Source organism: Parasteatoda tepidariorum, chromosome 7 (assembly GCF_982258835.1).
Source record: "Parasteatoda tepidariorum strain Cologne lab strain chromosome 7, Ptep-v5.0, whole genome shotgun sequence".
Taxonomy (NCBI): Eukaryota; Metazoa; Arthropoda; class Arachnida; order Araneae; family Theridiidae; genus Parasteatoda; species Parasteatoda tepidariorum.
The window spans coordinates 32,100,464-32,115,113 of record NC_141761.1 but is presented as its reverse complement, the minus strand read 5'-3'; the positions used below and the strand labels follow the sequence as shown (position 1 = coordinate 32,115,113).

At 27.8% G+C, this 14,650-nt stretch overlaps 1 protein-coding gene across 1 annotated transcript in view; it reads right to left on the bottom strand.

Moving 5' to 3' along the window:
• skd (mediator complex subunit skuld) overlaps positions 1-14,650 on the bottom strand; it is a 58,679-nt gene continuing 44,029 nt past the window's right edge. Inside the window, exons 17-27 of the mRNA XM_043039343.3 lie at positions 13,698-13,795; positions 12,695-13,004; positions 10,472-10,624; positions 8,778-9,022; positions 7,281-7,472; positions 3,993-4,222; positions 2,951-3,371; positions 1,472-1,726; positions 1,216-1,380; positions 968-1,086; positions 1-270 (exon numbers count right to left, since the gene is read on the bottom strand). Coding sequence (XP_042895277.2) covers positions 138-270; positions 968-1,086; positions 1,216-1,380; positions 1,472-1,726; positions 2,951-3,371; positions 3,993-4,222; positions 7,281-7,472; positions 8,778-9,022; positions 10,472-10,624; positions 12,695-13,004; positions 13,698-13,795 — 2,321 coding nt within the window. The 3' untranslated portion in view covers positions 1-137. The remainder of the gene's footprint in view (positions 271-967; positions 1,087-1,215; positions 1,381-1,471; positions 1,727-2,950; positions 3,372-3,992; positions 4,223-7,280; positions 7,473-8,777; positions 9,023-10,471; positions 10,625-12,694; positions 13,005-13,697; positions 13,796-14,650) is intronic.

Sequence of the window (14,650 nt, the reverse complement as noted above, 5' to 3'; positions counted from 1 at the left end):
TACGAAGGAGCTCTGATATGTAGCATGTGCTGCACTCTGAAGACATCACATTATTTTAAATAATTAAAATGACTGTAACTGCCTATAAACATGAATATTTGTTCCCTGTTTCCAAAAGTTTTCTTTAGCTGCATAGTTTATATGAGAGCCTCAACAGCTTGATAAAGTTGCATCAAAACCTGGATGTGCACTGGTAAGCATGACCGACGATCACATGTTGCTGGGTCTAGTGCTAACCAGGATAAAGTGTTGTAGCCTTCAAGAACATACCTGTAACAAGTTTCATTTCAGACAAATTTCAACTTTTTCGAATATAATAAAGGCTTCAAATTTCAAAGATTAAAGAATGTGAACAAATATCAGCATTTGCAATTAATATATATATATATATATATATATATATATATATATATATATATATATATATATAAATAAAATAAAAAAAGGCAAAATTCATAAGTAAAACTGAAAAATAGGATTTTTCACTTTTCCAAAAAATTTTCTCTAATTAAAACAGATTTTTTTTCTTAAGGCCGTTTTTCTCTATTGTTAAATCATAAGAATACACTAACTTTCATAATTTCTATGAAATAATTCACAATTGGCACGATTTAAAATAAAATTATTAGAATAGAATAGGTGATTAAAAATGTTATTATATATGTCTAAGTCAGCATCAATAGGCTGAACTAAAAAGAGAGAAAGAAAAAACATGAGTGTAGTAATTATCTTTCCTTATTGCTGCTATTTCCTACAATTTTGATTTTTTTTTCTATTTAGAGTAGTAATTTTGCACAGCTTTTGCTAGCACAAGTTTTTAAATGACTTACTTATTCCAAGCTAATGAATTTTTTACTATTTTAATGCTTCATTAAACAATGATTAACATACTTTTGGGTCAATTTTAGAAAATAATATATATCACTATCATTTAGAGATTTTAGATTAAACTCAGTTAGCAATATACCTGAGCACATCAGTTGTTAGATTTGAATCAAGAGGATGATAATTTCTTGTGTGAGGATTAGCATGTAGCAAATCATCTGAGCTCTGTTGCACAGAAGGTGAATGGATTAACAAAGCAGACTAAAAATAAAAAAAGAAATCATACATGAATTCAAAGGTTTTTAAAATAATTAAAAAAATGCTGTTTCATTAATAATTTTAATCAATTGCAACAATCAGTAACAAGTTCAATTTTGACACTACTCTTACCTTAAGGAAAACTGGACACACATTCTGTAACTGCGGACAGCTAGACCAAAACCATTTGGGCAAAGGACCAGTTTTAGCAGTAGACACATAATAGCCTAAAGCAAGAGGTTGTTGGAGAAGTTGCAAAGGTTCTTCTATAGTGTCTATGGGCAAATTTCCAGAGCCCTAAAAAAGCAAGGATAAAATAAAAAATCAGAACAATTTTATATTTACTTTTATATTAAGTTGGAATCATTATACATGTTTTTATACTCACCCTATTTGGTCCCCCATGATGAAATGGCGAATGACGTCCACCCAAACCACAACTGGGACTACCAGGCTGTGATATGGAATCCCTACGAGGAGAACCACCAGGACTTTGTGGTGGGCTCTCAGTCCATCGAAAGATATCATTTATATCTGAACCAACGGCAATGTCATCATCATTGAGTGCTTGGAAGATATCATCATCAGCTAATGTTGTGGATAATGGATCTATGTGCTCTTGCTGGAATGTTGCTTGTGATGACTAGGGAATAATTTTAGCACAAATGTAAATACAGTTGCTGATTTATTAAGTCAACTTTTAATATTGAAAAATAATGGGCAAAAGATTGATAAGGGCTGATAACTCAATTTTTGACTTAAAGCAAAACTTTTTTTATTTAAATTGCACAATGAAATACCAGAAGTTAGATTAAAATTACCAACTTCTTTAACCTATTGTATTGCTTTTAATCATTAATCTGTTTTTTCATTGAAGTTCTACGAAACGTCAAATTTAGCTATAAGGAAAAGAGAGAGAAAATTAAAGCTCCTATGTTAAATGGTTTTTTTTTATTTTATTTGTCAGCTCCTTTTTGTTTCAATTAAAAAATTTTTACAAAAAATTTATTTATTTCAAGTTGGATTAATTTGATTTTTTTTTTTTTTTTTTTTTTTGGATTATTTTGAAACTAAAATTACTTTTTTTTCCTCACATTTGCCAATCAAAACTCACATAAAATGTATAAATAGTACTTAATATTATTCTAAAATCAACATTATAGCTCAAACGGATGTCATTCATATTTATAATTTTAAAAAAATACTTTAACTAATTACTAAATAAATACAGTTCTTTTTATTCAAGCTCAACAAACAGACGCAATTTATAAAGAGAGAGCAATTTTTCAAATATCCAATGAAGAGTAGATGAGGAAACACTAAAAAAAATTTTTTAATTAATCTCCACAGAACCAGCTCTTATTCATTAATTATAAAGTACTTTTAGTTAATAATAAATAACTATTAATAATTTAGTTAAATAAACAAAAAATAAATGGGTAAAATCAAATATGTTTAATTAGGAGTAAATTATTTAACATACAGAAAATTATAATTTAAAAATACCACACCCCTTTTATCCACATTTAGTTAACATTATAGTCTATTCTGAATATTGAATTATAATTTATATACAACTCCCATCCACTATTTATCTGTATTTTAATTTTAAATGCATTTTTAAAATTAAAGTCCAAAGAAATATTTACACTAGAAATGTCTTAAACAGTTACAAACATTAATATTTCAAAAATAAATATTTTTTCCTTCTGTATGTAGCATTGCTAAACAGAAGATTTTAAATTTTGTAGGATATGAAAAAAAAGAGGAATATATAAGTAAGCATTTACTAAAATTAAGTATAGAATGCAAGTATTTAAATAAATAAAAAAAACAACTTGTGTTTTAAAAACGCAGTGCAACATACCTGAGTAGTGGCAGATGTAGGGAAGACTAGGATATGTGTACAGGAAGCATCTTCAGGAGTACTGAGAACACATGAGTTACAACTACTACTAAAACGATCATCAGGAGTGAATTGGTCAGCCATTACTCTAAGAGCAGAATCAGGTTCTAAAGACACCAGGCATGCAGAGAGAATTGCAGGCATGTCTGAGGGCCCCAAAACTCCACACTGGTGGCAAAGGTCCCGAAGCTGCCGACTGTAACGGAGTAGTGACTTGCGACTAAGCAGCGTTGCCCAATCTCGAAGTTCTCCGTGACCTAGACGACCCAGTCTACTAACAACAAGTCTCCAAGCATGATAACATTTAGAGAGCACCTGGACAATAAAATCGAGAAGTTTGTGGAGTGCCAGTTTCCTCACAGAAACTTTTTTCCGTCGAGTCCTGAAAGAAATATTCCAGTGTGAGTAAAATCAACGCATAAAATAAATTATACCTCGCAAACATCAAGTTACTTTAGGCTGTTACTGTTAATTGTCAATCTTTGTGACATTCTCATGTATTACACATTATTCTTATGTTTTTAGATGTTATATATAAATCTCCTAAGCCTAAAAAATAATCATGAGATACTAAAAAAAATTTTCAAATACAGTACAGAACCCGTTATCCGGAAATCAGAAAACCAGAACGAAATTCGATAAATTTTTTTCCCTCATAAGATTTTAGGATTTTTCCTTCCTTTTTGAAAGATGTTTACCTTACCATCTTTTTGGAAATAATTATTAGTGTATTACTTCATCGTTTTTTCTTCTTTTTAAGATTATTTCCAAATAATTTTTTTTTAGTTGGGTTTAACAAAAAAAAACTGCTTTTTGTAGCGATTTAGAAAACTGGAAAAATCAGTTATCCGGAATTGGGATGGTCCCGATCGTTCCGGATAATCGGTTCCCTACTACTATTTTAATTTTCTGTATAGTTTTGAATACTAATTATAAAAAGAAATGCACTCAGCAGTCTTTAAAAAAAACAATAATTAAAAAAAAAATAATAATAATAAAGCACCTATTGGGAACTTCAATGTTGATGCAACATGTCTCCAAGACATCACCCTTATCATCAGTACAGCTAGCAACCAACCATTTTTGGTCTTCCGTCAAACAATATGTACAATATAAAATACTGGATTTTTCTCTTCTATCACCAAACATTTCACCCAATTCAGTTTGCTTGTCTTTCTGAGGAGCCAAAGTAAATGCCTTACTAGAGGGTGGGGAGAAGATGGAGTTCCTGGCCTATAAGAAAATACAATTTCACTCAGTTTAATAACCAGCCAAACATGTTTCAAACAGCTAAATATTCTACTCCAAGTTTTTAAAATATGCAAATAAAAAAAGTTTTGCATAGATCATAGGCATAAGAATAAACAATTAACAAAAAAAAAGCCGAAAAAAATTTACTTAGAGAAATTTTGTTTAATGCAATGCACATAATACATAAAAATGAATAATGCCAATTTTCATTATTTTTCTAATTTACATTTATACATTTTCTTTTTCTTTATGACAATAGCATTTCTTGGCAACCATTGCTACATATTTCCACATGGTTTTTAAAATCTCAATGATTAAACAAGACTTTAGAGGGTTCGGCAAATTTCAAATGACATATTGAGTAACAATCACATTTTATTTTGACCTAATCATCCAGCAAAAGATTACACCACAAATCCACAAGGATTGGCAATCGATATTTCCACAGCTATTGTTAGATCTCCACATGGTTTTTAAAACTCCATTATGACGTACCACAAATTCAGAACGCATTTAATTGAGTAATCATTTCTCGACCCAACTCGATCAGTGACTTTTTAACAGTAAATCTATGTGGTTTTGTCTACCATTTTTATCGGTAGTAACTAAAATGGACTTGCATGTTTTTTTACATTGTAAACATAAGTTTGTAAATGATTTTTTGACCAAAAAACCACAAGCTAAGACATTTAATTTAACCGATAAGTTAAACAAGATGTATAACAATTTTGTCACATAATAGTTAAATCAATAAAAAAATGCAATGTTGGTTGAAATCAGTAACTTCCATAATTTTATGCTGTTTGAAATGTGAAAAGATTAGTAAACAAAGTAGGATCAATAAATTTACTTCCGCAACTGGTTTTTTCATATTGAAAACAAAAACAAAGATTATTCAGCCAATCTTTTAAGCAAGATAAAATATATAAGTTAATCTTCTTGAACAATAGTTAAATAAAATCATGTCATGCTAGTTGCATTAATAAATGAGGAAATAGTAAGCTAAGAGAGCTGAAGATAAACATAGTTCTGCAACATAATTTTTTTTCATCATATTATAGCAGGAATCAGATAAAAAATAAAACAAAAATCGGAAGTCTGGTGAAAAGTGGGGGATTCTCATACCTGACAGCTCTAACCTCCGACAGTTTCTAAAATTATTCTTTTAGGAATATGAGCAACAAAGAAAAAAAAACACAATAACAGTTGTAATTAACATTGCTGTAAAAAAAAAAGAAAGAAAGAAATTTGCTTAAAAGCATAACATTAATCGTGAAAGGATTATTAAATTAAATTAAGCTAAGAAACATAATTTTTCAGCTGATCTTTCTCTATCAATAATGGATCAAAGCCAATATGTTCTATTCAACCACTGTGTTAAACAATAGTGAAAAAAAAATTATGAAAAAATATTTTAAAACAATGTGATAGTTAAATTGTGAAAATAAATTAGCAAATAAGGCTGGACCTATAAATGTACTTTTGTAACTGGTTTTTGACGCAAAAAACAAAAACTAAGACACATAATTCAGCCAATCTGTTAATCAAGATATATAACATCCCTGTTGCATAATAGTTAAATACATTTTTAAAATAAATGCCATGTTAGTCAAAATACAAAGTGTCCATCAATTTTATGCTGTTTTACATGTGAAAAGATTAGTAAACAAAGAAGGATCAATAAATTTACTTCGGCAACTGGTCTTTTGCTATTGAAAACAAAAACCAAGATGACTAAATCTGATGTCTTAAACAAGATAATAAATTAAAGTCAATCTTCTTGCACAAACATGTCATGATAGTTAAAATAAATAAATGAGTGAAAATAATAATAAATAAATAATGAAATAATAAATAAATGAGGGTAAACTACAAGAGCTGAAGACATTAACAGAGTTCTGCAACAAGTCTTTTGATACAGAAACAAAAGCTGAAGTGTTTTATTTAGCCAATCTTGTTATTAATAGGTAAATAAAAACATGTAAAAAAAGTCTATCAATTTTGAATTGTTTTAAATGAGAAAGGGTTTGGGTTAGCAAATAAAGCTTGGCCAATAAACATATTTCTGAAACTGACCTTTTGATAAAGAAATGAGCTGTTTTATTTAATCACTCTATAGAACAAGAGAGATAATCAGTGCTCGAAAAACCACCCGTCCTCGGCGGTCAAAATTTCCCCGCGGACTACGAATTTCTCGAATCCGCCGTCCGCGCAGACGGCCCTTTTCCTGTTAATGTTCGCGATACATTTTCAATTTTTGTTGGAATATATCTTAAATTTTAATGGGTGTCATTAACATTTAAGACACATAACATCGTTAAACACCAGAAAACTTCAGCCCTCCTAGCCCAAGCTATTTATAAAGACCTAATGCAGCAAAATGACCCACAATACAGCACATGGTGGAATTGATGTTTTTTCTGTCTGGGAGTACTGCAAAGGTTAAAATAGGCTTTTCAGCAATGAACTTACAAAAAAAAACACATTATGTACTGTTCTTACACAAGAAGCATTAGATGCAATTATGAACATCTACCTAAATGGAAAACCCCCTTCAAATTTCTGTGCAGAAACCTCTAAAAATCATTGGCTTGATTGTGGAACTGGCAAACGTCATATTTGATTCTTTTAAAAAACGCTGTACCCTCGGATAAATTGACATTCCAGATAACTTGACCTTTGTCATTAAATTATTTCATAAAAGAAATACTAGATTACTATTAGTGACTTAGTATTTCATTCATTACTGTATAGTGTAATCCTAGTATTTGTAATCCTTGTAACTACTAATTCATTGTGCAATTTATATAAATGTTAGTAATAAATAAGAGAAAATTATATTTTTATTTATTTAGAAGCTACGGGTTAGTTTCAACGTTGGTTGTTGGACAAGCCGTCCTCGGGGAAGGGTAAAATTTCTGAGTTTTTTCGAGCCCTGGAGATAATATAAATTTTTTTAAAAAAACACTTATAACAGATTGATAACAAATAGTACAAAAATACTGTTCAATTATATTAAAAAATAGTTGAATTGACTAACGTCTCTGCTTTTCATAAACATGTCTTGAGCTGCAGCTGGACCAAATCCTGTGAGGGATTTTGCAATAGTTTGATGCATAAACATCTGATGGCATTGAGAAAATACAGAAAAGGCTAGAGCTTTTAGTTGATCTTTGCGACGTTCATTACTCTCCATGTGACCAAGACTAAGTATTGAATCCAAAGTTATAACCTGGAAAGTAATTTCAAATTATTGTCACATTAAAATCAAAAGAAAAACAGTAAACTTCAGGATTTTTAACTGAATACAAACTGGAACGAATTTCTATTGTAAGGTTTACATAAATTTCCCTGATGTTTATAATTACATTTTAACTTTCAAGAACGAAATTGCATCTCTGTTGCATAAAAGAATTTTCTAATTAAATGGATAAATAATAGAAATAAAAAAAATAGAAATAGTGATTCACAACATTTTTTGAACAACATGCCACAAAAATTAGAAAATACAACAGCAATTAATATAAGTAACATAAAGTTGCAATTGTAAAATATAATGAATTTAGATCATATTTAGTAAAAACAAAGTGCTAAAAAGTGTATGTCTCAAACCATGGTAGTCTCCACAGAAAAACTTATTTTTGTAGCAAAATTATTTATGTTTTTGTCCCTGCAATAAGTTAATGTTACATAATGGAAGCATTTATAGACAATTCAATATTTAATTAAGGCTCCTTTCCTTCTGCAAAATAAAATAAATCATTAAAAAAAACAGTAATAATTTGACTTTTGGGGTGTTGTTTATTCTTGAAAATCCCTGCAGATTGTTTATAATTACAGTCTAGTTTTAGAACATTAGATATCCTGCTTCCGTGTTTAATAATTACATTAATATCTCACACACGCATAACTAATTTTTTACTAAATGCAGATAAAGTAAATAAATAAAGGTGTGAAATGCAACTAAATTTGAACATTTATAACTAAATTTGAACAATTATAAATAAAAGGCAATATGTTTATAATTGCTTTTTTTTTTCTTTTTCTAAAAGAGAAAGAACAGAAAAATAAAAATTTTCTTTCACCTCAAAAATTATATTTTGCTATTAATCAGAAAGCAAATTTTGGTGCAAACGATACTAATACAAAATCAGATTAATAAAATGTAAGTATGATTAGTTTTGGAAAACACAATTCTTTAGCTTCCAATTTTTTTTTCCCTCACCAATTTCATGTGTATTAACTCTTGAAAAATTACATTTAACTGCAGACACTGAGCTCCGGCCAAAAGCAAAACTTGTAAAACAAAATGTTTACAATCAAGTTTAGGTTTGTCATAAGTAAATAAAAGAACAGAGTGATTAGTAAAAAAGTTAAGTTTTTAAAGTCAATAACTTCCTAGCAGAGCAACTTTTTCTTCAAGATTTTTGTGTACAATTTTATGACAATTATTAATAATTAAGGCTGCTCAGGAGGCAAGATCTTTGGCGTGCATATTATATATAAATATATAAATTTTAATAAAAAAGAGTCATACCTGTAAGTGAACATTATTTTTCATAGGTTCAGGCAGAAACTGCAACATGTGAGTATAAGACCTGAGAAGACCAAGACTAGCTAGACGATAAACGTCGGCATCTGCTGAACCATGAGTGAAAGGATCAACAAGATATATAACTACAGTTGGTGTCTGCTGACTATCTTCAGTATCTGCTGATTCAGTAACAGGAGTAGAAGGAACAGAAGGTTGTTCAGTGGCAGCATTAGCATCTACTTTTGAATCTAGTACAATAAATATACATTTTTTATTAGCATTTATAAAAATATAAAGAGAAAAAAAGTTAGAAAAAATAATGTTAAATTAAAAATTAAAAATATTTTCAAGAATTTTTAGGCAAAATTTTCTTGCTAGGGCAACAAATGAATATATAACTTTTACTGTTGAGAATATCACTTTGATTTAATACAAAAGAGACATTTTTATTTCTAGTGATGATGCAGTATCTCTTTTAAGCTGATCAATGCAATGAAATATTTAAATATTTAATATAAATTAAGATTTATTTCACAAGAGTTGTTTTTATTTCTAGCAATGATACAGTATCTTTCTTAAGCATGCCTGCATCACATTTTATTCATTAGTATTCAATCTTTTAGCATTAAAAATTTTGTCACATTCACCTTTACCAATTTTCAAATTGTCTGAGCCCATAAATGTATAGTGATGCAGATCTGCATTGTATTAAACCTCATCTCTTTATGTAAGAACCTTTGCAAGTATTTTTTATTTTTTATTATGTTTAATTTTATTTTATAGTTCAGAACTTTAACTAGAATCTTTGATAGTTTATTTCCTTATCTGAGGCAATTTTTATTGTTGGCATGTACAACTTTATTTTGGCAGGTGCTACAAATTACAATTATATTATAAAAAGTAATTTTGTTAGTTATGTATATAAGAATTTATGCTTTAAAAATTACATAATTGAACAAAGAATTGTTGAATGATAATATAGAACTTTATTTTGGCAGGTGCTTTATTAGTACAACTTTATTTTGGCAGGTGCTACAAATTACAATTATATTATAAAAAGTAATTATGTTAGTTATGTATATAAGAATTTATGCTTTAAAAAATACACTATTAAACGAAGAATTGTTGAATGATAATATAGAAATACAATGTTATTTTTTTTTTAAAAATTTTTAACAAATTATGTGGTTTTTTTTAAATAACCTATTTTGTTTTATCACACTAAGTTAGATGTCATCTTTTCCTTAAGCCTTACAGCTAAATAGGAATATTTCAAAGGAAAACGTTTAATGTATGTTTCTGAAACTTTTTTATAAATAAAAAATTCTAAAATATTAAAAATAAAAAAAAGGAAAAAAAAAAAAAGAAATTTGGATTCTAGAAAGAACCAATTTACAACATTCTAATGGACATAAAAATAAACAGCAATTCATTTATGGAATAAAAACATACATTTTTTTCATTATCACCAAAGTCACAACAATGGTGGATTATTCTAAAAAACATGGACAAAGTATAATTTTTATTTAAAAAATTAAATATGTAATTTAAAAATTTGAGAAAATAATGAAAGTTTTTCTTTCTATTTTTGCTCTTCAATAAAAAATAAAAAAAAAATTTAAAAAAACCTTTTATGTTTCTTTAAAAAAAAAAAAAAAGTTTCTTTAGTGCAGAACAAAGGTTGAAAAAATAAATACCAGCTTCAGGTGGCCTCAATGCTTGATCCTTGTCTGGATTTTCATTTCCTGGTGCTCTTGGGGAAGAAACTGATAAAGGTTTTTCAGGAGGTTTTAAAATAGGTGGGCTATCCAGCAAACTGCTATCAAGTGGTTGCTGAGATAAATGGGGGGCTAAAAAAAATTATTAAAACATTATTAAATAATTCAAATTAAGGAACACTCATTACAGATATTCTTAGAAACAATTTTATTTCAATGTTAAGTACCTAAATGGTTAATATGCTAAGCTCAAATATTTGACAAATTCTAGGCAGCCACAAACACCCAGAAAAAAAGTCTAAATACAGCAATGATAATTTAATTTTTAAAAGTAAGACAAAAATCATTATGCAATAAATAGAAAAGAATTGATTTACAATAAACTTACATTGTGATTTTTCTGAAAAAAATTCTTTTTTATTTAGAAAAATGTTTGACACAGCAAGGTTTTGAGAAAAAAATCTTTGACATAAGAATTCAAATTAATATTAGGTAGATATGTAATGCCAAGGGCAAAAATATTTTTTTGACATAACAAGGCTTTAAAGATATGATATAAAAGTTTGAGATAGCGAAAGTATACTTAAGTTAATAAAGTGAAAAATTGTAACACTTTTTGCAATGTGTTTTGAGTTAGCATTATTTAAGAAGTATCAAGAAACTAATTTAATTCAAATTCATTTTTTATAAGACTTTTAATTTCTTACTGTACATTTTGTTTTTAATTTATACATTTACATAATTTTTATTCAAACTAATAGCGATTAAAGCACACTATAAGGAATTTCAAACATCTTATAAAATGAAACAAGTTAGGCTTTGTCAAGCATGCTTCTTTAATGGAGAATTAAGCACAGGTTAATACTCTATAATAAAAGTACATTTTATCACAGTAGGACCTCGATCAATTGTTTCTCATGAGACCGTTCATTGCGAACGATTCATATAAGAAAATAATTAATGCAGATCAATGTAAGATATTAAGTGTAATATGAAAAGTAAGAAACAGGTAATAAATAGTCTTAAAAATCTTACCAAGCTTAAATCTTTACAAGCTTAGTAAAATACAAAAAAATTTTAATTGAAAAAATTATGAATGTAATGCAAAAATACTTATGCTGCAAACTAAAACACACCTTTAAGTAAAATACTTACTTACTTACTGTAAAATACTTACTTACTTACTGTAAAATACTTACTATTCTTATAATTTTTTGAAAATGCTTTTTTCTTCTCAGAGCAAAAACAAATTTTAGACATTTGTAACAGATTAATGTTCATTTTCTGCACGCTTGCACGAATACAGAATGTGGCTCATTTTTTTTAAGACGCATTCGGTGTCACTTTGCTTTTCTCCAGTTTTTGCAATTGTTTCTTGAACCAACAACAACACACATTTTCACTAACTGATGCATAAACATCAAATGTGCTGTCTGAGGCATTTTACACAAACTGCAACAAATCATTTCTTCTTTTTCTTCTTTTCTGCTTCATATTTAGCATCAAGAGTTACTGTTTCTCTTTTTAAAGCGAAATAGCTTCAACATTTTTGTTAAATATCAGTAGTAAAATTTCTGAATGATAGATGCAAGAATTCGTTAGTTTCAAAAACTATCTAAACTGGCATTATTACCATTGTAATAATAGCATTTGTGACGGTACCGCCAGAACAAGACGATACACACAGGAAAACGAAAGACGCAGGAACAATTGATTGAGGTTCAAGTATATTATTCAGTTGCACCTGCTTTATATTTCATCAAAAGTTTCTTATTTATGCAACATCACATTACAAGATTTATTATCAGCTCATAGTGCTATTAATTAAAATCTAATTGTAATTAATAGGAGTAAATAATAAAGTACCGTTAAACAAACACAATTTGGAGACAAGATTTCATAAAATTAACAAATAGAGATATAGAAATTTAGGAAAAGGAATGTATAATCACCCAATGCATTATCATAGACCATATTGAGTTTAATTTATAAATCTAGGGGAAAATAATACAGCAATTGCATAGTAATTATCAGGGTGGTTTTAAATCTTGTTTGTAAAGCAAAGAAAAAATAATTGCCAAGTAGTTAAAAAGGTTATGAGTAAGTTTAGAATAAGGCAATATAATTATTATTCCTTTTCAGTTTCTATTTCAAGAAGAAAAAATATTGATGTAAAATTTTATAATTTATACTTATACACACCTAAATGATATCGGCAAGCTTGGGCATATAGTTTCAATCTACTAGCGATTGGTCCATCTCCAATAAGATTAAACCAATCATCGATGGGTTCTTCAGCTAGCTTTTTAGCAGTACTTTTACCAACACGCATAATACCATCTCGCAATACTTTTGTAATAGGACAGTGTCTTCCTAATCGACAGAGTTCATATACAGTACTAAGTTCTTTGAAGTACTTTTTAATAGGTGTTAGAACACAGTCATTATCTGGAGCAACAACAACATATGCAATATCTCGACTATTAGTATATGGTTCTAAAAGCAGCTTGTCCTAAAATAGATTACTAAATGTCAGTAAAAGCATAGTATCTTAAATAATGTAGTTTTATATACTATAAAAAAGAAAACTTTACTTTTTACTTTAAAAAAGAAAAAAATTAAGTAGAAATAATTCTTTCTTTCACTAGTTATATGATCTAATTTTTATATTCTTAAGTTCAAAATATTACAAATTATTTAACGTATTTGTTTCTAAACAGCATTAAACATACATCTGATACATTTTACAAAATAATTTTGACACAAAATGCTATTTGCATGCATTATTAACATGCATAAAGCAGTTACGAAAGAGAAAGATTAATTTTATGTTATTTAACACATATTTTGCTAATAAGCTAATTTGAATATTTTCATAATAGCTACTGAGAAAATAACCATGGAAATTTATTATGTTATCATGGAAACTTTACTAAACTAACATGTTTACTTGCTTTAGCTAAATGCAATTATTTTCCTGCAATTTTTTTTTCTTTTAAATAATTATAAGCATTAAAATTTAGTCAATTTAATATTCCTTTAACACATTTATACAGAATGATTTTACCGATGCTATAAAATGAAAATATACAATACGTAACGTTGGAATATTAGATAGTAAATTTTACATAAAAAAAGTCCAAATAGACAGCAACTAAATAACACATTAATTTTAGTTAAATAAAACAATGCTTAAAATTATTACCCAATATCGTAAGGCAAAAGGTGATAGAGCTAACCAATCTTTGTCATATCCTACAAGTAATGAAGGAATTGGTTGAGGTTCACATTGATCTTCAGTACCTAGTTAAAAGAAAAAAATTTAGCATGGATAAAAATTCTAAATGGAGATTAAACGACATATCAGTCTCTTTCTTGCTTTTAAAAGCAATTATATTATTTGAAAATAAACTTTAGAAAAATAGTAAATAGTTGAGTGTTTTGTAAAGGAAATATTTAAAAGGAAATCATCATCAATAAATTTTTATCGAAGAACTTACATTTTGATTCTCGTGATACAACTACTACTAAACATAAAAATGTGGAACAACTAATAAACTGTTCAATTGTTATTCTCCCTCCTTTTAAACTACAGTTCATCAGATTTAATCCTTTTATTTGAGTTTTCAATACTTTAATTAATAACTCTTTTATTCATCAAATACATAAATTGTTTTAAAATTAATTTATTAGAATGTAATTTGTCTTGATTCAGAAGAAATGGAAGAAACTAAATTTAATGTAGCACAGAAAAGTTGACTTTTTCAAATTTACTTTTTTTTTTAAAAAAATAATAACTGTTTTTCTATTCTTTTATTTTAGTTTTATGCAGAATCTTAAAATCTACATAACAGGTGGATTTATTTATTTTTAAATGGGTTTTATGTTATACTTTTATTCCAAAATAAAATCAGCCAACTTTTTCTAGATAAATTATTGTGCTTACATAAGTTTTAGTTTACTGCACACTTTACTTTTTAAAACAACTTCATACAGGGTTATGATTTTGTACAGAAAGAATTACAATTTGTGTTTAATTAATTACTATTAGAAACATCATAAAACTCTTAATATTTCTCTGAACTGGTTAAACTTTTCACATCTTAGTGATTTTAGGTATAAATTTTGTCTTAATACCTGGAATAATGAAAGAAATAT